The sequence below is a fragment of the Tympanuchus pallidicinctus genome, unplaced genomic scaffold (assembly GCF_026119805.1).
Source record: "Tympanuchus pallidicinctus isolate F22 unplaced genomic scaffold, pur_lepc_1.0 scaffold40, whole genome shotgun sequence".
Taxonomy (NCBI): domain Eukaryota; kingdom Metazoa; phylum Chordata; class Aves; order Galliformes; family Phasianidae; genus Tympanuchus; species Tympanuchus pallidicinctus.
In genome coordinates, this window is record NW_026294759.1 from 1787877 (window position 1) to 1808903 (window position 21027).

General features: G+C 45.0%; 1 protein-coding gene across 5 annotated transcripts; it reads right to left on the minus strand.

Annotated features, from left to right (window-relative positions):
- Window positions 1-4797: 4797 nt before the first annotated feature.
- Window positions 4798-20930, minus strand: ING4 (inhibitor of growth family member 4). 5 transcript variants are annotated; one of them, XR_008210699.1, is made up of 9 exons: window positions 20453-20584; window positions 7870-7941; window positions 7528-7694; window positions 7239-7353; window positions 6814-6922; window positions 6354-6501; window positions 5896-5957; window positions 5494-5668; window positions 4798-5400 (listed from the first exon to the last, which is right to left on the minus strand). XR_008210699.1 is itself a non-coding variant. In XM_052701636.1 (8 exons), the coding sequence occupies exons 2-8, from the start codon at window positions 7895-7897 to the stop codon at window positions 5629-5631; spliced, it is 669 nt and encodes a 222-aa protein (XP_052557596.1). In that variant the 5' UTR covers window positions 7898-7941; window positions 20818-20930; the 3' UTR covers window positions 4798-5628. The 5 variants fall into 5 exon arrangements, 4 of the variants coding, with proteins under 4 accessions (XP_052557596.1, XP_052557594.1, XP_052557597.1 ...); XM_052701636.1 differs by lacking the exon at window positions 20453-20584 and adding an exon at window positions 20818-20930 and having other exon boundaries at window positions 4798-5668; XM_052701634.1 differs by having other exon boundaries at window positions 4798-5668.
- Window positions 20931-21027: the final 97 nt, after the last annotated feature.

Sequence of the window (21027 nt, forward strand, 5' to 3'; positions counted from 1 at the left end):
GGACAACTTCAAGAACATTTTCAAACCAGTAGGAGCTTAGTGCTCATCACAGGCTTGCCTGTCTTTAAGACACAGGCAAAAATGTCTTTTTTAAACTAACGTTTATTTTTTTAATGCATTTGGAAGAATAAACATAAATTAGCATATATTAATCAAGATGCTTGACTGTTTTTATAAATGAAATGCATTTTATTTTATAAGAACATGTATACATCTCCTGATACTGCAACTACTAGGCAATAGAGTTAGAAGAACTTCCTTCAGTAGTGTTTGGAAAGAAAGGCAGGATGCTGTTTTCTGTCTTGGTTTTGTTCGTCTTTAGCTCTATTAACACGTCACTCAAGAGAAGTTAAGCACTGCAGGTTAGTCTGAAGGAGGATATCACCTCCCCAATGGAAATCCACCACGAGAGAGATATAAGAAGCTCAGATCAGCCAAAAGGAATGTGTATGCTCACGCTTATCCATGGACTTGGAAGTCAACCCTAGAGGTCCCTTCCAACCTGAAGCTCTGTCCTTCCTGTACATAGCAGGTCCATATGTAGCCACAGAACCACTTGGAAAATCGTCTTGTGGAGCTGACAGAGCCCTTTGATTTCTCAGCAGTGGAAGTGATCTGGGAAACTTTGGGCCTGGACTTGTGGAGGAAGAATCCATGTTATTAACAGTGTTATTAACCTCAGAAACACAAGATCCAATTTCTGCTTGGGCATGAAAGTAAAACTCTTTGCACATATTTTATGCCAGCAAGGCCTTCTGCAAGATCCTTAGCCAGAAATCTGAACTATCACTGACAAGACTAAGGTCAGCTCTTCCTGGTTCACACAGCAGGGAGAAAAGTGCACTGTGGTCCTTTATACAGAACAACTGCTAGAGATTGCTGAACCAGCCAGGTCTGCTTAGTGCAGGGCCCTGGTTCCAAGTTCACTTGGAAGTTTGGATTATCACCTTAGCAAGCCACCAACACGCAGCTGAGACACGAGCAAAGTGTCTTGCCCTGCTCCAGCAGAAACGAAACATCAATGATCCCACTGCCACTTTGCACGATGACTCACTGCAGCTGTGTTGCAGTGTTCAGTCACCTCAGCAGCCCGCATGCTTTTAGTGAAGCTTTACTGAGGTGAGAGCACAACGAGATACCCTTCATGTCCCCTTCTGGAACTTGGAGAAAGCATCACCCATTTCTCTGCAGATGCTGGAGGGGAGCAAACCCATTGTCATCTGCAACTACCACCTCCTGATAAAGTGCATCTGTGCATCTGCAATGAGAAACATCCTGGGAGAAGCAAGCTATCTCTCAGGTAAATATATCTTTCTTCTCAGCTGTCAGCTTGAGATCTCCTGAGTGATTTGGTCAGCATTTGAATGAAGCCCTAAGCTCATCAGCAACATCACCTTTTTCTCGGAACCACACAGCAGCCACTTCCTATCTAGCTTGCCCTGCTGCAGCACTGTGCTATCCACACACCTCACTTGCCTGAGGACTGGCAGCAGCCTGACTTTGTAGGGGAAATGGAACCAGGTGACTTCCAGGAGTCCCTTCTAATCAGTGTTTCCAACTCTCAGATACATATATTTATACCTAGTCATTTTCTCATAAGAATTCATCCCCAATAATTTCAATGAACACCACCAGAGTCTGCGCTCGCTCTGCTGCCTGGGAACGATGCCCACTGGTAAGAAAATTGCGTAGTGAGAAGATAAACAGGTCGTTTGTGTGCATGGCCAAGTTTTATTAGTAGATGTGCTTACAGAAGTCGGCACAAGTCCTACTTCTTGTAGTGCTGCATTGCTCCAGCTACTGAATCTCAGATTTGACTTTAGCCATTAACTATGTCATTACCAATTGCTCCAAGAGGCGATTTCTCCAGCTCCATTTGAGAAAGTGGTTATGTTGTGCTGATTGCTATTGCAATGAATCTGTCAACCACCCAGCTCTATTTAAAGGAATTTGTGATGACTCTAACATAGTTTCTCCCTGTCTTAAGCACTATAATCAAAGTTTTGGATGAAGTAGAATTTTTGGATACTTGCCCACGTGATTATTCCCATGACAGGTAACTATTAAAAATGACCTTTCAAAATAAAATAAAATAAAATAAAATAAAATAAAATAATAAAATAAAATAAAATAAAATAATAAAATAAAATAAAATAAATCACATCAGGTCATTTTTGACAGATTTTCTTTTTGCTATTTCTGGTCAAAACATTTTTATTGACCTGGAATTCTCCTTTGTTTTAAAGAGAAGCAATTTGCTTATAAGTGCTGCCCTGTTTCAAACCTAGGTTGGTAACAGTCAGCTGACTTGTAGCAATCCTCTTGCCATCCCAGAAGTCCAGCACAGAGCTGATGCTTTTCCAGTGTTTTAAACCTGTCGGATTTTGGAACCCAGGCACCTATGGCAGCTTTCGCAGGGCTACAAATGCTATTTAGTGAAGATTACCAATTCACATTGTTCTCCCCAATAGACGCCGTTTAAAATCCTCCTTACTGTTTGCCTGAGAACTATATCATTCCAGTATGACACCAGCACAAACTCATAATAAATATTTTCAGAACACTTCCACCTCCTCTCATTACAAACAATTCTGCTATCTGCAGTTGGTAATGGACATGTGCCATGTTCAGTTACACCAGAAACAAAAGACAATCTAAAAAAAGCTGCTTGTGTTTCCAGCCCTGTCACTTGCAAGCTTTGTTTCCAATGGCTTCAATTTTGTACTTGGTCATTTCTAGCTTCTATTGATTCTATTACTTTCTCCCTTTGATTAAGTTTTGCACAGTTACTGCGTTCACTCCTCTTTCAATGCTAGTTTTTAATGTCCTTTCAACTGTCATCGTAAGCCGTTTAAAAATTCTTGGTTTTCACACATATTTGTCAAAATTCCCACTTTAAATACCTCTCTAGTAGACGTTTCCCAGAGAACTTCCAGCTAATGCTGGCCATCACAACCAGAGGCCTATCTCACCAAAAGCTATCGCATCCTTTGTCATTCTTGCACTTGGCCCAGATGCGCTTTTCAACTACAGACCATATCCTGCCTTTGCTCGTTAGTTCAGCACTCATTTGGTCAGTGCACAATGGAAGAGCCTGATGCCACCTATCAGAACTTTGGTGAGGCCTTTGACACAGTCCCCCATAGCATTCTTCTCTTAAAATAGTAAAGTAATGGATTGATGGATGGGCTGTTCAATGGATGAGTGACTGGCTGCAAGATCATACCCAGTAGCAGTCAACAGCTTAATGTCCCCACGGACATCAGTGACAAGCAGTACTCCTCAAGGGTCAGTGCTGGGAGCAATGCTCTTTAAATCTTCACCACAGACACAGACAGTGGGTTTGAGTGCACCCACTGCAAGTTTGTAGACAACACCAAATTGCATGGTACAGACAACCACCCAAAGGACAGGATGCCATTCACAGAGACCTAGACAGGCTCAAGAAGTGGGCCCAGGTGAATATCACGACATTCAATAAACCCAAGTGGGGGGTTTTGCACCTGGGTTGTGGCGACTCTTGCTATCAAGACAAGCCGGAGGATGTAAGGATGGAGCACAGCCCTGTCAGAAAGAACTTGGGGTTACTGACAGATGGCAGCTGAACACAAGCCAGCCACGTGCCCTCACAGCCCAGAAAGCCAACTGTATCCTAGGCTGCATCAAAAAAGTGTGGCCAGCAGGGCAAGGGAGGTGATTCTGCCCCTCTGCTCTGAGCTGGTGAGACCTCACCTGTAGTACTGCGTCCAGATGTGGAGTCCTCAGCACAGAAGAGACATGGACCTGTTGGAACACAGCCAGAGGAGGGCCACAGAAGTGATCCAAGGGATGGAACACCTCCCCTGCAAAGACAGGCTGAGAGAGCTGGGGCTGTTCAACCTGGAGAAGAGAACGCTCCAGGGAAAACTGACGGCAGCCTTTCAATATTTGAAGAGAGACTATAAGAAGGAAGGGACAGGCTCATTAGCAAGGTCTGATGTGAGAGGACAAGAAGTGGTTTCAAACTAAAAGAGAGGAGATTGGAAATAAGAAAAATTACGTGCAGTAAGGGTAGCAATAATGCACTGGAACAAGTTGCCCAGACAAGTGTTGGAAGATCTGTATTTGGAGACATCCAAGGTCAGGCTGGATCAGGTTTTGAGCAATCTCATCTAGCTGCAGATGTCCCTGTTAATTGCAGGAGAGTTGGACTAGATGACCTTTAATGATCCCTTCCAACTCAAAAGATTCTGATTTTAGGAACTGATTAAACTGATAAAGGCTATCTTCAGTAAGGAACATTTCCTCACCTGCCAGCATTACAACACTGCCTTATTAACAGCAGCTGGAGTTTCTGGCAACAAAGTGGTCCAGGGTGAAGGTGACTCACTGGGGAACAAGTTAACAGGATATCTAAAAAACTTGTCCACATTCTTGGATGCAAAAGCTTTGCCCTGATAACTTATTTTCTTAGCGTTCTGCCCGATAGCTATAGTGAGGGCTGGTCATCTATGTTCTTCCTCACTCATTTAACAGAGGACCACTGACAAAAAGAAAAGCCAACAAAAATGACAATAAGCATCTTTTCATTTGTGAGGAAATGACTAAAGAGGCAGATGTCCTCCACAGACATTAGAAAGCTTAGAAACTCTTTTGCAAGTGTATTAGTTGTATTTTAAAGGATGACCTTGGCAGAATGTTCAGGATTATTACATGAAAAAAGCTGTGCTGCATTTGTCAGTAGAAAAGCTGAGCTGAGAAAGAACTAAAAAAGAGACCAATTACTTACTTTGGAGGTAACAGCAAGACAAACCGAGCATTTGTTTGAATGAATTTTATTTAGTTCTATAGTATACAAGTGGGATTTGGATCCCCGAACTTTCCATCATCATCAACATAATGGAGAAGCTCCACTGTACTAAAGGGAGGGAGAATTCTGGTGCCAGAAGGCAGGCTAGATCAAACCGTTTCTCACCACATGGCCAGAAATTCTTCTTCCTTCATACAATGTGCTTCCCAGGAGAGCAGGTTTACCCCAGGAGTAAGAGATAAAGCTAGCTCTAAACACTCCTTCCTCCTTGCCCCAACAAAAGAGGCTGCTCAATGCCAGACAAAGTAGTGGAATGATTAAAGATAGGGAGTACATTAAGTTTTCAGTCTCTCAACCAAGCTACTAGATTAAGCAGTGGCCTGGTTACTCCCTCTCTCCTGAAAAAGATCCAGGAAAATAGAAGACCTAAAATGCTGAAGACTTACCTCCTTTCCTTCCCCCATCCCATAGCCTTGCTCTCTCAGCAGAGAGTAGGCAATGAACTCTGAGGAGGCTGAAGGAAAGCCAAGGAAAATCAGGGGCTACCTGAATCCCTGGGAATCTGGTGGCTACCCTGGTGCCCTCATTCACTCCCTTTGAGGTTCAGAGACCTGTTTGGAATAGTACACAGAGAGGGCCTCCCTTAGGGATTCGGAAGCAGCCAGGGATACAGAACATACTGGAACTGCCGTGAGGGTACACACCATTCCAGGGATGGCCCAAACCACAAACAGGGCAAAGACTCCCCCTAGCCAAGGTCCCAAGGGCTGGGGGAGCTGGGACGAGGCCCTGGCAGGGGGAAGAGAGCTCCTGCAGCAGTATCCAAGGCTCATGGGATTTTACTTCTTCTTCCTCTCCTGGGAACAGCGAGGGCAGAACCTGGTAGAAGGGAAAGCAAAAAACCAGCATTTATGATCTGATATGAACCCTGAGTTTACAGTTTCAAAGGATCTTTTCCAAGATACCAAAGCCTTAATTCAAGTTCTTTTGCTGAAAAAGTCTTACTCTCTTTAATTTTCTCTTATTTTCTCTTCTGTCATCCACAACCCTCCTCTTTTCAGAGACCAATGGGCCGTGCAGTATGTTTGTTTTAATCACTCACTCACCATTTTCCTCTTGGTTTTGTTGTCAGACCCACACAGGCAAAATGAAACCATTCGATGGAGCACTGTTGAGGTGGAGAGCATTCAGTTAAAAAGCAGTTCTCTTTTGAAATCATTGTTTCTGGTCTGCTGAAACTTCCCAATGTTTAATCACAAATTCTGAAACCACTAGTAGCAATCCTAACAGGATCTGTCAGAAAACAGGAGTCTCATATCCAACCTATACATCGTTAGTAAGCAGAATTATCCCTTGCTGAGTATGGGGCCAAGAAAACATCCATTTATTAGGGAAAAACCCCAAAAAAGCTGCACTAAACTGGCCAGTCCACTGCTCTTCCCAGCTGAGACGAGCCCTGCTACTATCACTGCTTCTACATCAGGCCCCACCCAAGCAGCACAAGACTTTCTGTAGGAGACTCTCCACTCCCTTCTCCCCCACTTCCATCAATACAGGCTCTTACATCTGGGTTGTCGCAGCCAATCATCTCCCCATAGGAGACCTGGTGGCAGAGGCAGTAAGTAGGCTCGTTGGGGTCCACAGGCATATCCAATACATCTGAAGGATGCACATTTCCAAATGTGACTGAAGGCATTCCATATTCTGTGCTACTGCAGGAAAGAGAAATAAATCAGGTTAGTAAATCAACTAGCACTGGTTCCCTTCATATCTCCCATTGCCCAGTGACAGCCACTCCTCTTTTTACAGCACATACATCCACATCCATTGAAGTGATCTGTCTTCCCCTTCACACCACACTCCCTTGAAAAAACTAAAAAGTCTCCTTCCTTTCTTTCCAAGGAGAAACACACAGGATCTGGTCGGGGTGGGGATCAAATTCTTCATAGGGAAGTCTGGCTAAGCCTCCCTTGGTCTGATTTGTAGTGCTGCTCCTCATTCCCCCAGGTGTCTTAAATGCTTACGTGCGGACAAGCTTTAATTTCTTTTGGGCAGTCTTTGGTGCCTCCTCATCAGAATTCTTCCCTTTAGAGCGTGCACGTGCAGCTTTCTTCTCTTTTTGGGCTCGGCCCTCTGGTAACAAGAGAAAAAGTTATTGCGTATTCCATTCTGTTAAAACAGACACCTGACAGTAACAACCTCTTCAGCACCAAAATGCAATCCTGCTTTGGAATGTACATTGGCTTTAGGCCACGCATCTCATCTTAATTTTTATCTAGTGGCCTTGAATATGCTCACACAAGAAGAGCCCAGGTCACCATCTTTTTACCTGTCCTTCAGATTCCAGCGTAACAGTCTGTACCACTTCAGTGCCTGCCTTCATCCCCACCACTTCCACAGTCACTTGGCTGCCTCCTGTATCAATCTGCAGCCCAGTGGTGGTACTCACTCTTCTTGCCCTTGCTGGAAGAACTGTCATAGTCACTCGATTCTATCTGCTTCTCCTTCAGGTCTGCTTCAAAGCGAGCAAGATCTGTGTCCAGCCGCCGGATGTGCTTATCGACCTGCAAAAAAGACAGTGACCAAGAGTTACCACAGAACAGAGCCCAAGACAGCAGAGACAGTACAGGGCTTGCACTAAGAGCAGAAAAGCAAGAGTGGGTGAAGCTCGAAAGAGAGAGATCGGGGTCTTCAGCACAGTCTTTCATAAAATAACCACCAGACACTTCCCTTCATACCATCTCATAGGTCTGCATAGCCAGCTGAACCTTGTCATCCCCAAATTCTTTGCATTTCCCGTAGGCCTCCTGGATTTGCTTGAGGAGCCCCAGTTTTTCCTCTGACGACAAAGTCCGTGCGTTGCTGATATACTCTGTGGCCAGCTTATCGATCTCCGCCTTGAGGTCTGAAACAAGTTGACCATTCAACACGTAAATATGTGTACATACATACACAGGGTCCTCATAGGAAAGCTGCAGGTTTCCTTCTCTTCCCCGAGGTCCCAGATGAAGGCAAAGGAAGAAAAGCCAGCCAGGCTGCACGATTCCTTTCTCATCACAGAAACCATCTCTAATCCTCACCTTCTGTTCTCTGATCCAGATCTCGCATGAGCTGGAAGTTTCTCTGCAGTTCAAAAGGCAGGTTCTCAATGCCTGCAGGGAAAGAAGAATACATAGAGAAGTCAAGTCCCTGTCCACGATGTCAAACCAAAGCTAAGTTCAACAGTACTGACTGCTCAGCTTAACTAACGCCACAGCAGTCCAGCGATTCCCAGCACTCTCTCCTAGTTCACACTGGCGTGCCTCTAGCTGCTGTCAACCATAAAGGAGAAAGACTATAAAAACTTGATGCGTTTAACCCAGGTGTTCGATTCTACAGCACCAGATCAGCTAACAGAAAACTGCCACGCAGAAAGGCATGAATTATAATAAGCAGAAAAGCAGAAAACTTTTTTTGTAATACAGTCAGTCATTCTGATGCAGCATTCTAACCCCATCCAAGAACTCACTTCACTAATAAACAAAAAAAACCCAAAAAACAGCACAACAGCTGGTAAATAACACCATTTAGTTACTTCTATGCAAAACTAAAGCTGATCAAATGCTAATTCACTAAAAAGTGAGTCAGGATTAATATTTATTTTAACAGACAGAGATAGGAGACTTCGCAGAACCAATGAACAACCCTGAGGCAGGACAAAACAGTAAACAGCAGCCGTAACCCCCTGCTCCTGCCTTCTACACCACAAACTCAGTATGGCCTGCCCCGCACATGGAAGGATGCTAAACATTGTGAACAATAAAACATCTGTACAGCTCTGAACCAGCAACATGAAGCTGATAGCCAATTAATTTCCAACGCGCTGTGCTACTCAGCACCTAGTCATCACCACATGCTCAGCTGACAAGCCTGATAAAAACACTTCTTATTTTGCCATGCCTGTCTAATCACTGAGATTGACTGTCACCACATTGACCTGAAGTCCAAGCTTGATTGTTGTCAACTTTACACCTAATAAATAGCTTAAAAAAAAAAAAATCTTGCAAGTTGCTGCTGTTATTATTAAAAACAACAAAGGTGGGGAGGAGTATGGGGTTGTAGAAAAAAAAGCTCTTCAGAAGCACAACAGGAGCATTTCTGCTTCCTGAACCACCCTGCAACACACACTGTGTAAATGAAGGCATCCCTACCCTTACTCAAGGCTAACACATCAGCCCCAACAGCAGTCTCTATTTTTCACCAGCACACATTTCTACAGCAGAGACATTTCCGTGAAAAGCAATCACCCAGCAGGGAAGGTCTGCACACAAAGGAATTCAGTTATTTTGAAACAATTGCCATACACATGCCACAGAATTAATTTCTACAAATGTAAGAATGACTGTGGGCCTCGCTGGGCTTAGAAGCTGTTTCTTTAACAAATAAGATAACAAGTAAGTTTCCACACAATCAGAACATAATTACTTATAAGGATTTTGTACGTCACTTACTCAATATTGCTTCAATCAATTTTGGTTGCCATTTCTGTTTTAAGTATCTAAGAAATGTGCAGATAGTAGGCCCTTACGTACATGGATATATGACCACTCAGCACGCAGGCACCACTGCCCTGCATTCAAGGTTAATACTGCGAGATCAAGTTCTCAAAAAATTAGGAAGCAGCAACATTAAGGTTGTTTGCCTATTCCTAAATGTTGTGCTTCCTTGTCCACAGGGCTCAAGCAGCCCACTACCAGATTACGTCCCTACGGCTCAAAAAACAAACGCGCACCGACTCAGAACACAGGGGGCACACAGAACTGAAAACCGTCATCGCTTACAAAGAGAATTTGTGGCAGGGATGAAATTCAGCTTGAGAATCTTAATATCATCCCTTTTTCTTCTGTAATCCCCAGCTTCACTGACTGCAAACCTTTCAATTTGCACAGCAAACGGAACATGGTCATGCAGCAGCACGCTATTTTTCACTCTCTCCTCCAGGAGAAGTATCCTCTAGAGAAAACCAGCATTTGTTCTTGTGTGGTGCACAGTACGTCAGATATGCACAAATCCCAGGCCATCTGAATTCTTGGTAGTTTTTTAAAAAAAAGATGGATGTAATTTCCTTTTTCTCCATCTAAAAAAGAGCTCATAAAAGCACACGTTCCATCACATACTGTTTCCCCCAGCAAGGCTAGAAACTGTCAAGATACAGAGAATACCTCAGCTAGCTCAAAAACCAGTGGGATGCTATTCTCTGGACAGAACAACCCTAAATGAGGTTATGGCTAAGTTTCACACTCGTGCTTAAGAGAAACTCAGACAGGACTTTGCTGCTGTTGGAGAACCTGAAAGGAATCATGCCCTGGTTTTTACAGGTATTGCAGCAAAAAGAAAAGCGTCTCCAGCTGTCACACACACCAGTACCCCCACCTGGAAAAGCGTCCTTTCTCCTTTCACCTCTACAAGATAAAGCTGCAGCTAAACAAGTTTTAACTGAGCAATTTCTATGGCAGGCAGCTTACCTGTGTATGGGAAAGCTTTCTGCTCTCTGCTGCTTAACCCAAAAGAACTTATCTATTCTAACAAACAAAAGTACTAATAAATAAACAAATGCTCTTCATCACAGTATTTTCCAGTGGTCTGAAATTACTTGGCCAATGTTGTGACGGCTATCAGAAAACAACACTTCAACAGTCCTATAACAAACAGATGTCTTGGTGGCCTTTCACGATGGAGTTACATCAGTGGATAAAGAAAGAGCAACTGATGTCATCTACCTGGCCTTGTACAAAGCATTTGATGCTGTCCTGCATGACAAAATGGAATTGATGGATGGATCATCCACTGGAATAGGAATTGGCTGGATGGTCACACTCAGAGAGTTGCAGTCAATGGCTCAATGTCCAAGTGAGACCCGTGACGAGTGACGTCCCTCAGGGACCAGTGCTGGGTCTAATGCTATTTAATATCTTTGAAGGCAACGTGGACAGTGGGCAGTGTCACATGTGACAGTGGGCATGGACAGTGCATCCTCATCAAGCCTGCAGACAGCACCAAGCTGAGTAGCACAGCTGACACGCTAGAGGGAAGGGATGCCATTCACAGGGACCTGAACAGGCTTGAGTGATGGGCCCATGCCAACCTCATGAAGTTCAACAAGGCCAAGTGCAAGGTCCTGCACCTGGGTAAGGGCAATCCCAAGCACAGATACAGGCTGGGTGGAGAATGGTTTGAGAGCAGCCCTGAGGAGCGGGATTTGGATGTGTCAGTTGATGAGAAGGCTAAAGATGAGCTAGAAATGTGTGCTTCCTATCCAGAAGGCCAATCACATCCTAGGTTGCATCAAGAGAAGTGTGGCCAGCAGGTCAAGAGAGGCAATTCTGTTCCTCTACTCTGCTCTTGTGAGACGCGCCTGGAGTACAGTGTCCAGTTCTGGGGCCCCCAACACAAGAAGGATGTTAAGCAGGTCCAGAGGAGGGCCACAAAGATGATCAGAAGGCAGGAGCACCTCCCCTACAGGCTGAGAGTTGGGGCTTCAGCCTAGAGAAGAGAAGGCGGGGACCTTAACGTAGGCATTCCAGAACCTGAAGGGAGACTATAGAAAACCATGGACTCTCATTATTGCGACTTCACTCATTTGCACAGATCGCAGAGAGCAATGCACAGCCCCCCATGTATCCTGCATTCCTGCCACAGCAAGATTACCCTATGCATCACTGCACGTCTCCAAGTTTCTGCCTCCCCTTCCTTTTCTTACCTTGTTTTCATTCTCTATTACAGGTTAAACTTTTTATTCCTTTCTGCTTCCCAGGTCCTTGTCCTTTCATCATCCCCATTCTTCACTCATCCTTCATCCTTTTTCCTTGCCATTCCTTCCACCATTCCTGTTCTTCTCTCAACACATCTCTTTTCCCAAAAGAGCCACGCAGACCCTTAACTTTCCAAAAATTAGAATCCAGCACCACCCTCCTTCCTTCAAATCAAAAACAAAACAGAAAACAAATCAATAAAAGTAATGGGTGAACAGCTTTCAGTGCACGCAATCGACATTTAAACTTCAGCTGCTGAAATGAGATGTTAATTCACACCCACAACAAGCAAGCCCATGAGCCCATGGAATTGTACAATCTGGTAACTTTTGCTGTTCCTCATCCTCTCACTGTGCATGTTTCAGCAGTGCCAGACAATGGGTTTGTACTGCGAGTGTCCACATTTCCAAAGAGATCCATGGCACCAAAGTACTACACAAATACATGGTGCTTTTCCCAAGACATCCGCTCATCTACCATGTCCAGGTATGCTTACCTTTATTAAAAAGTCAAAATGCATTTTAAAACACAATCACAGTGCTTTATTAAACAGTACAGATTTCAACAACCAGCTTTAACGCTACACTGCTGACAGCAATTAAGAAATCCTGCTTGCGACAGACTGGCAAAGAAACAGGATAAGTTCCTTGCCCTCTGGAATGAAAAACTGCTGAGCTCTCATGAGGGAAGAACACAGGACTTTTTGGTGCTAAGAGATTTCAGAATTTTGTAGCATTTGAACTACAGCACAGATCAACTGGCTTGGGGTAATCTTCAGCAAGTTCCTTGCTTCCTTATTAAGTGGAATGATGTATCCTTCCTTCCCTCCCTTTACACAACGAAACCCTTTTAAAGTGCTCTGTCTACTTTGCTTGGTGTTCTCCATTTATTAGCTTCCTACAGAGTCCATTAAAATCTGAGCCAGAGCATAATGTACCTTTCTCTCCATTCACACAGTGCTCAGCACTACAGCAGCATGTGCAGCCTAACCTCCAACATTATCCTCACCACCACCTCTACAGGAACAGCACTACAACTAGTACTCAGGCACTCAGCAAATTGAATTGTTCAAGGCCAGCCAGGAATTCTGCTGCATTAAATATCCCAAGTGCTGGGCCAGTGCACTGCATGCCAGTCTAAGGCACATCTACGTCATGCACTGTCCAGAGACACAGTAACAGACAGCAACAGCAGTCCACGCAGTAGCCATAGAAGCCTAACAATCCCCAAAAGAGTGTGTGCCCTTTCCTGAAGGGATGAAGGGTTCTTTCTGACTTTTCAATACTACAGTATCCACAGGCTGTACTGACAGGAACTGTATCCCTGTGTTAAAGATCTACCTCGATTTCAGAAGTTTGCAGGGTACGGAAGACTGGCAAGTCAAATTAGAAACACTCCAGGCATTCCCAGCCCTCTGCAGATCTCCAAGGGCACCACCAAAGAGAGAACAGGAATGTCTGACAAAATGGTTGCACCAGATTCGGTTTTGGTCAAGCGAAGAAACATGGAGAAAATGCAGAATGTTTTGTCTTATAAAACCATTTGGCGGAAGCTCTGAAAAAATTACCAGTCAACAACAAAATCAATTTTAAACGAACTGGCCATTAGCAGTAATAAAAGCATTAGCTGAGTGTGGGTTGTGCCTGTAGCTTTCACACAGAAACAAGCGATGCCTATGAATCACCAAATCCTCTCCCTTTCACGAGATCCTTTGTAATTTTCCATAGACCATATGTGCTGCGTCACAGATGCAACTAATCCGAAGTCTCATAAAGGTGAAAGGCATCTTTCAGTACGCTGCACTAAAACAATTTAAGAGATGTGTGCATCTGAAGTGTAACGTGAAACGATTCATAAGCAGGAACTGAAGGCTATGGCCACATACTGCACTGGTAAGAGACATTCCCGTGGCAGCTGCAGGGGAAGAAAGATGACTTTCAAGAAGGTGGATGCTGCTACTGTTGCTCTGTGCTTATTCAGGAATAAGCTTTCTAATACTGACAAGCCTTGAACCAGTACATGTCCACATGCCAGTAGAATAAAAGGAGCAAAGGAAACTTGATGTCTCCCTCATAAGGATAAATAATAATAAATAAATGAAAATCAAAAGGGAACATTCCCCAGAAGTGACTCCACAGTACCGTGCTAACTTACCAGCTGAGGACTCCATCGTGTCCCAGTGTCTACTCCTGGAATAGGCCCTGACTGGCAGTCTCCAAGACAACGGGAGGAATGTCAAGCAGCTATCAGAGCAGACAGACCAGTGACATTCTTTTGCTTCTTGAGCTCACTGAGGCTACTAGCTCTCATCTGATGACTCTTCCAAGTATTTAGATCTAACTTAGACCAAATGTCGGCAGAATCTAGATAGTCAGAGGTTTGGGGTGGGAGAAGCTGGAAACTACTTTTTTTAAAAAATTGTCCCTTATCATCATTTTCCAATGACATTTATTCACTAACTCAACTATAATGAAAATCTGAATTTCCTTCCGTTCTGATACACACTTTCCAAATGGAATTATAAAAGTTTACGTTCAGCAAGGCAAATAAAGCCAGAGCCTCATCTGTCCAGATTGAAAAATATGCGGTGGGCAACAATGGCTGGAACCAGCAGAGAAGGCACCATTTGATTTCCTAAGGGTTACAGACCCTTGCAAAGTAGGCAGATGTATCCTTATCATAAGGAAGCAAGCAGAGTGCAGTTCACAGTAAATTCAGGCACTAGACAGTTGGAGAGTGGTACATTCCTCGGTTCTGCTGCCATAAAGGATTTTTGTGATACCACTACCTGTAACTTACTTTATTCTGACGTCCTCTAAGTAAATAAAGAGATGCATTGACTTTACTACAAAGACAATCCCTACAGTCGTGACACTTTCACAGAGACTCACAAAAAACTCACAGAAAACTGTAATTTCCCTCTATCCATGCATTTCATTGATGCCTACTAACAGCTCTACAGTCCTCTTGAAACATCTAAACACAAAGAAAACTCTGGTGTTTGCATCTTGTCTTCTAGAAGATCTGTATTAGTCACCCTTCCTTTCTCTCCCTTAAAGCTTGCACTAAGTATTTCTAGCTCTGTAAGAGAGCAAACACTGAGCCAAACACAGTAACTAGAGTCTGACCAAGCACAAACTCATTAGAACAGCTTTCACACACATGCAATCACAAAATACCACGGTTTTCTTCCCTATTACTCCTCCTCCATCCCTTTCCACATTTCTAATTCCTTTGCATCCATGGCTTCCTCCAAACTAAAGTTGTGTTCCTTTCTTGGCATGGAGGAACACACTTCAGTATCTGGCTTTCTCTCCTCAGAAGGAGACATTAAATACTTTATAGACCATTAAATGCTTTAGAGAAGGAGAAACAATATTTGAAGAGATGGAAAACTTTTCATGCTTAACTTCAGTCACTAAAGGAAGGTGAAGAAAGAGCCACACAAATAATCAAAGAGAACAGAACTGGAGCAAGAAACATTCCTCCCCTCTCTTTAATCCTTTGGCTCGGTATTGTCATCAAAGGGACAGCTTCAGTTTGGTGGAGGAAGGAAGGAGGGAAATCAGAGAAGACCCAATATGGAGCTCCTCTGTGAGGCAGCTCAGCACAGAAGTAACACAGACATTTTTTCTGCTGCAGGAACACCTGCTGGGAGCATAACATAGTTCAGACAATTGAGCTTTAAAATTAGCACCTTACAGCAGGGGCACGGAAGGGTGTGTCTAATCCTAAACCTAAAACCAGTTTTAAATTACAACAACCACTTGAAAGCCAGTAAAATACCAGGGCTAGGAAACTGACAGACAATTCTACCAAGAACTCTGCTGATAACCTGGCTAGCACAAAAATCTCCTGGAAAAAAAATCTTGAGAGGTCCAAAATAGAGAACTCAAAAAGTCACAAGTTGAAATAACTAAGCCTGTATGTACAGCTTTGTCAGATCTTCTGTGCATTTTAACATTCAGGCTTCAGTTGCCACATGGAATGGTCATACCAGCTGTTTCTCACACCAAACTACTGACTAGTGACTGAAAATTTATTTTGTCCTTTTTGCTTAATAAGAGTCATCACATACACTATCCAAAACCCAATCTGAAACCCAACCAGGCAATCAGCTTTTCAAGGTGCTCATTAATATGACATGAGAATGCTTTCTCATGACACTGCTATGGGATAGCCTGCTTCCCTCACCAAAGGAATGAAAAAATGAGATAAAGAGTTAAGGCCATGTAATTGCAAACACGCTTCTTTAGATGTCTACAAATGCTACAGTTTCTCACAAGTTGGAACTATCTGCTCAAAGCACATTTCAGATGCATTCATCATGTGCATTCTGCAAGTCTATTTCTCTAACTACAAATGTTCACCCAATTTAAGGGCAGAATGATCTGTTTGAGAAGAACTTGTAAAAAGCACGTCCTAAAAACAAACACAGACATGAAACTCACTTCATCAGGGTGGTATCCAACTGCCTCAAACACGAGACCACCTTTTTAATTCCTACCATCTGCACTAAATTCATCATACACCTTCCTTTCTTCAAGGATTTGAAGAGGTCCTACAAACAACTGCCCTCCTTCATCACATCCTCCTCACACATTCCCTGAGCAGATCCAGCCAGTGAACGACATGGAGGAGAAATGCTGTGGGAGGAAAAAAAAAAAAAAGTCAATGGAAAACTGTATCTAAACTAGGTGCTAAAAGAACACTCTTTTCTTTAGTGATTAAGCTACAGTTCGCATCACATACTTGTGGTACCAGAAAGCATCTTGCATCTATAATAACAACAAAAAGCATAAGATACATTAAAATGAGTTTAAAAGGCTACATAGGGCTTCTGAACTCATTACAGACAATTACAAGCACCACTCATGCAAATCACATGTGAAGTAGGCCTTGATGCATTAAAGAAGTGTATCTTGCCTGTAAGTGAGATAGACTGGAAGAACAAAAACAAAAGGAACAGACCACTAGGGCAGTAAGACAACAGTCTAACTCCTGATACATTTTATCTCGTCTCGTGTAAAGTAATACACTTAGGGAAAGTAAGGGATAAAGGATGCCAGACCGTATTTCCAAGAAACAGAAAGGCTTGATTACTATGGCAGATAACTGCCAAATAAGAACTTCCAGCTGAAACACAACAGCCAACAGGGATAAGGGCATGCTCAACAGAGGAGCAATAACCTGACTTCTTTAGTTAGCGCCATAAAGAAGACTGGTACTAAAGGACTGCATTTTCAGAAAGTCAGAAATTCAAAGCTGTTGACAGAAGATTAGAGTAGGTTTTGTTTGTTTGTTTGATTGCTTTAGTTAATTTACCAGAAAGAAGATGATTTATTTAATTTGAATCCACACAAGCAATAAACATTTAGTAACAGGACACTTGAACGTGGCAGGCAGAAGGCATTATAGGTGCAACAAAATATTGAAACTGTGAAAATGAACTACTACAAAACAGTGACAGGAAAACCAATCAGTAAACTAACTCATTGAAGGATGATATGATATATTCTCTTCCATAAGTATTAAAAATTACATACTCCGCTTTTCTAAAGGAAACTCCTAGACTGAGCACAGCAGCTCTCTTACAGTTAGCTAATAACGGGATGTTGCATGTGATACAGAATCACAGAATCACAGAATTGTAGGGGTTGGAAGGGATCTCCAGAGATCATCGAGTCCAACCCCCCTGCCAAAGCAGGTTCCCTACAGCAGGTCGCACAGGTGGGCATCCAGGCAGGTCTTGAACATCTCCAGAGAAGGAGACTCCACCACCTCCCTGGGCAGCCTGTTCCAGTGCTCCGTCACCTCACTGTAAAGAAGTTCTTGTGCACATTTGTGCAGAACTTCCTATGCTGCAGTTTCTGGCTGTTTCCCCTTGTCCTGTCTCCACTCACCACTGAAAACAGTCTGGCCTCACCATTCTGCCCCCCACACCTTAGATACTTAATAGACCTGGATCAGGTTCCCTTTCAGTCTCCTATTCTCAAGGCTGAACAGACCCAGTTCACTCAGCCTTTCCTCATAGCAGAGATGCTCCAGGCCCTTCACCATCTTTGCGGCCCTCCGCTGGACTCTTTCCAAGAGATCCCTGTCTTTTTTGTACTGGGGAGCCCAGAACTGGACGCAGTACTCCAGATGAGGCCTTACCAGGGCAGAGTAGAGGGGGAGGATCACCTCCCTCGACCTGCTGGCCACGCTCTTTTTAATGCACCCCAGGATGCCATTGGCCTTTTTGGCCACAAGGGCACACTGCTGGCTCATGGCCAACCTGTCATCCACCAGGACACCCAGGTCCCTCTCCGCAGAGCTCCCCTCCAGCAGCTCATCCCTCAACCTGTACTGGTGCATGCAATTATTCCTCCTCAGATGCAAGACTCTACACTTGCTTTTGTTAAACTTCATCCGGTTTTTTTCTGCCCAGCTCTCCAGCCTATCCAGGTCTCGCTGAACGGCAGCACGGCCTTCAGGCGTGTCAGCCAATCCTCCCAACTTCGTATCATCAGCAAACTTGCTGAGAGTGGCCACTGTCCACTCATCAAGGTCACTGATGAAGATGTTGAACAGGACCACACCCAGCACAGACCCCTGAGGAACACCGCTGCTTACAGGCCTCCAACCGGAATCTGCACCACCAACAACAACCCTCTGTGCTCTGCCAGTCAGCCAGTTCTCAACCCACCTCACTGTCCACTCATCTATCCCACACTTCCTCAGCTTTGTTATAAGGATGTTGTGGGGGACAGTATCAAATGCCTTGCTGAAATCAAGGTAGACTACATCCACTGCTCTCCCTCCATCCACCCAGCCAGAGACAACATCATAGAAGGCTACCAGGTTGGTCAAGCACGACCTCCCCCTTGTGAACCCGTGCTGACTACTCCTGATAACCTCCTCTTCTTCCAGTTGTCTGGAGATGACATCCAATACAAGCTGTTCCATCACCTTTCCAGGGACAGAGGTGATGCTGACTGGCCTATAATTGCCTGGGTCTTCCTTCTTGCCTTTTTTGAAGACCGGGGTGACGTTGGCTATCTTCCACTCTTCAGGCACCTCCCCCATCCTCCAAGACTTCTCAAAGACGACAGAAAGCGGTTCAGCAATCACCTCTGCCAGCTCCCTCAGCACCCGTGGATGAATCCCATCGGGTCCCATGGATTTGTGAACACAGGATACCAGGATACCAAACAAAAATCAAAGAACACAAAGCCACTGTAACAAACACTTTGCTCCTCCTAACATCTGTTTAGCCAGAAGACACATTAAAAAAAAAAAAAAAAAAACAGCACCACTCTATTAACATCTACCTGCAGGACCACACATCCTGGCTGAGACATAAAATAGAAGCTTGTAATTTTTGCTGCATGTTTGTATTAGATGAGGATGAAAGAGTTTCCACAGAGTTCACAGACTTTAGCTGACAGTGACAAAAATCCTGAGGCACTTGGCATTGATGGGAGTACTCTAGCTACCAAACTCATCTAAAGCTTTTCTCATCTTCAACTTCATGCCTGCCATACATCACTACACTCAGCAGCAAATCTTTCTCATTCCTGTCTACTGGCTGTAAAACTCAATCTTTCACTACTTCGTCTTCGCAGCTCTTAATATACACTTGTGCTCCCTGCAGTAAAGAAACACTGCATCCCCCACACGCTTACTCTTCATTTGTCTCCTTTGCTCCACTCTTGCCTAGCTCCCATCCTCCCATCTACCAGCTATCTTTGTCTCCTTGTCCAACTTTTCTTCCTGCTTTTTGCATTCTCCTTCTTCAAAGCTCCTAGATCAATATTCTTGCCTGTCCACTACCAGTGTCTCTTCAGCTTTTTTGGCAAAACATCATGTATTGTGGTTCTTGACCTTCCTTAATTCACTATATGTTCCCGTAGATCGTAACGCAGGGAATGCTTCAGCTCTGTTCCCACAGAGCAGCTCTGTGCTGGAGGAGATCTAGATTAGCACAATTCCTGAAGAACCATGCTCCAGTGCTACCTAGCATATGCCAACAGATGTAACTTGGCCAAGTAGACTGAAATAAAAGATACATACCACTAACATCATGCTCTAACACACCAAACTTTTTCATCTCCAGTGCTGACATCCAATCAGAAAATGTGAAAACTGCATTCATCAAAGAGGTGACCCAATCTTAACCTATGAGTATATTTCTTCAAGCATAACTCCTCCAATCACTTTACTGGTCTATTTTAAGAAGACCGGAGGGGAGAAGGAATATATTTATATTCTAAGTCTGACCGTGCGGAGAACATAATTTGATACAGTTATATGCAACTTAAAGGAGTACCATCAGTATTCATTGCAGAAATAAGGCTGCATTTTTAAAATGTCAGCGAAAGCAGCTGCAGCAACAATCCCCCAGCAGACACAGAAGTTGCCCTCAGCTTCATTCCACCAACGCTGCACCATCAGCGAACCCAGAAAGGCTCCCGAAGCCGCGCTGCCGAGGAGCAGCAGCAGCCGGCAGCTCCTCCGGGGGCAGGCAGATAGCGCGGCGCCGCGTCCCCACGGCCGGAGGCAGGGCCGGGCTGCCGAGGCAGCTCCTCTGAGCCCCGCCCGGCAGCAAGCTACGAGCGAGTAGCCGGAGCCCCTGCCGCCGCCTCTAAGCAGCCCCAGGACGCCTCTGCGCGGCGACGAGGGAAGGAAGGAAGGAGGAAGGGAGCGCGGCCGGGAGCCCTCACGGCTCCGGGAAGCCTCACAGCCAGGCATCGGGCAACGCTGCCATTCGCCGGGCTCGGGGCAGCCGCGGTTCGGCCAGCGCCCAGGCAGGGCTCAGTCCCCGCCCCGAGGCACAGTCTGCCCGTCCGTCCTCAGCCGCGGCCCTCGGCCCCGCCCCGGCAGCTCTTACTGTCCAGGTAGTGCTCCAGGTACATCCCCGCCGCCATCTTGGGACCGGACACACTGGCGCTTCCGGCAGGAGCCGGACACCGGCGCGCCCTCTCCTCCGGAAATAGCTCGTGCCATGCCGCCGAAGCCGCTTCCGCCCTTCTTCCCAATCGTTTCCGCTTCGTTGCTGTGGACATGTGGGGCTGCGGTTGGGGGGGGGGGGGGGCTGCCTCTTCGCCCGCTCTTGGCGGAGCGCTGACCTGAGGGCTGTCGCACGGGGCTGCGGAGAAGGGAATTGCCCTGCGCGACCTTTCGCCGCGAGAGGTAAACGCCTGCATCCTTCTTCTCCGTGCTAGAAGAATCAACCCTCGTCGTTTGGAGGCTTACCAGAGGTCGCTCCTGGCTGCGCCTAACTTCCGACAACCCGTCTAGGCGCTCCCGGGGGATCGGCTGGGTGAGGAAGTGCTGCTGGTTTGTAGTAGTTGGCGGTTTTGCCATCCACCATGCTGCTTGCCAGCCACGAGTAACTGCTGCGCTATTACAGTTGGACTTTGCTGTACAGTGACAGCAGTACAGACTTTAGGTACGTACCGCACC

Bases quoted from the DNA above. Each gene is read 5' to 3' on its own strand.
- ING4 (XM_052701637.1), bottom strand. From the start codon at position 19,717: ATGAATGCAGTTTTCACATTTTCTGATTGGATGTCAGCACTGGAGATG. The intron at 7,695-7,869 runs GTGAGGATTAGA...AACTTGTTTCAG, and splicing joins TCTGGATCAGAGAACAGAAG to ACCTCAAGGCGGAGATCGAT. The intron at 5,669-5,895 runs GTGAGTGAGTGA...CCCTTCTACCAG, and splicing joins ACAAAACCAAGAGGAAAATG to GTTCTGCCCTCGCTGTTCCC.